General features: G+C 58.8%; 1 protein-coding gene across 2 annotated transcripts in view; it reads left to right on the top strand.

Annotated features, from left to right (window-relative positions):
- Positions 1-243: 243 nt before the first annotated feature.
- ACTN2 (actinin, alpha 2) overlaps positions 244-925 on the top strand; it is an 81792-nt gene continuing 81110 nt past the window's right edge. For both annotated transcript variants that reach the window (XM_008573413.1, XM_008573414.1), the window contains exon 1: positions 244-443. In XM_008573413.1, coding sequence (XP_008571635.1) covers positions 318-443 — 126 coding nt within the window. In that variant the 5' untranslated portion in view covers positions 244-317. The remainder of the gene's footprint in view (positions 444-925) is intronic.

The raw sequence follows: 925 nt of genomic DNA, 5'->3' as shown, positions 1-925 counted from the left end.
AGTTTCAAAGATTGCTTTTTTCCTTATGAGGAACAGTAAAATAGCTAAGGAATTAGATTGTCGCCCATCATTTTTGAAAGTAATAGTCTAATCACAGTGGTTTCTGTTGATCATTAAAGAGTACAGTATAATAGCGGGATTGTGNCTCGCCCGAGCTGGTGCTTGGCCCGAGCCCCAGAGCCCAGGCGTGCAGCCGAGACGACAGCAGCCGCGAAGGTCGCCCCGCGCCACCGCCCGCCAGCCCCGCGCCTCCGAGCTGTGCCTCCGTCCTTGCGTCCGTCCGAGCCCCGTCGTAGCGCCCCCAGCCACCGAGCGCCATGAACCAGATCGAGCCTGGCGTGCAGTACAACTACGTCTACGACGAGGACGAGTACATGATCCAGGAGGAGGAATGGGACCGCGACCTGCTCCTGGACCCCGCCTGGGAGAAGCAGCAGAGGAAGGTCAGCAGGGTGTCCCGGTCCCCCGTGCCGCCCGCCGTCCGTGTGGACGAGCGACAGGGCGCCCGATGGAGGCGGCGTGTGGTCCCGTGTCCCCGCAGCCCCGGGTCCCCGGTAGAGAGGGGAGCACGTCCTGGGACAGGCAGGACACTGGGCGTCGTGTGTGCGCACGAGTGCTAAGTAACGAGCCACAGAAGGAAAGATGTTCAGGAAAGGGCAGTGCGATGTGAGTGTGTTGTGTTTCTAATACTGACCTGCACTGGACCAGAGTCTCTCGTTTGCCCCTGACCCCTTGCATCTGTGACCTTGGCCACAGACTTGGACCCTCCTGGCCCCCTCGTGTCCATTTCCCCCCATCCAATCTTTTCCTAAATGAGAGCGGCCCAGTGAATATCACCTGCATTCCCATTTTCACAGGGCTGCCCCAGAGAGTCATGGAAAGTCCTTTAGTAAATGCTTTGGGCTCCTTAGACAGGGATGTTGTC

This window comes from Galeopterus variegatus, unplaced genomic scaffold (assembly GCF_000696425.1).
Source record: "Galeopterus variegatus unplaced genomic scaffold, G_variegatus-3.0.2 Scaffold915, whole genome shotgun sequence".
NCBI lineage: Eukaryota > Metazoa > Chordata > Mammalia > Dermoptera > Cynocephalidae > Galeopterus > Galeopterus variegatus.
The sequence above is the reverse complement of the archived record's forward strand: the minus strand, read 5'-3'. Positions and strand labels throughout refer to the sequence as shown.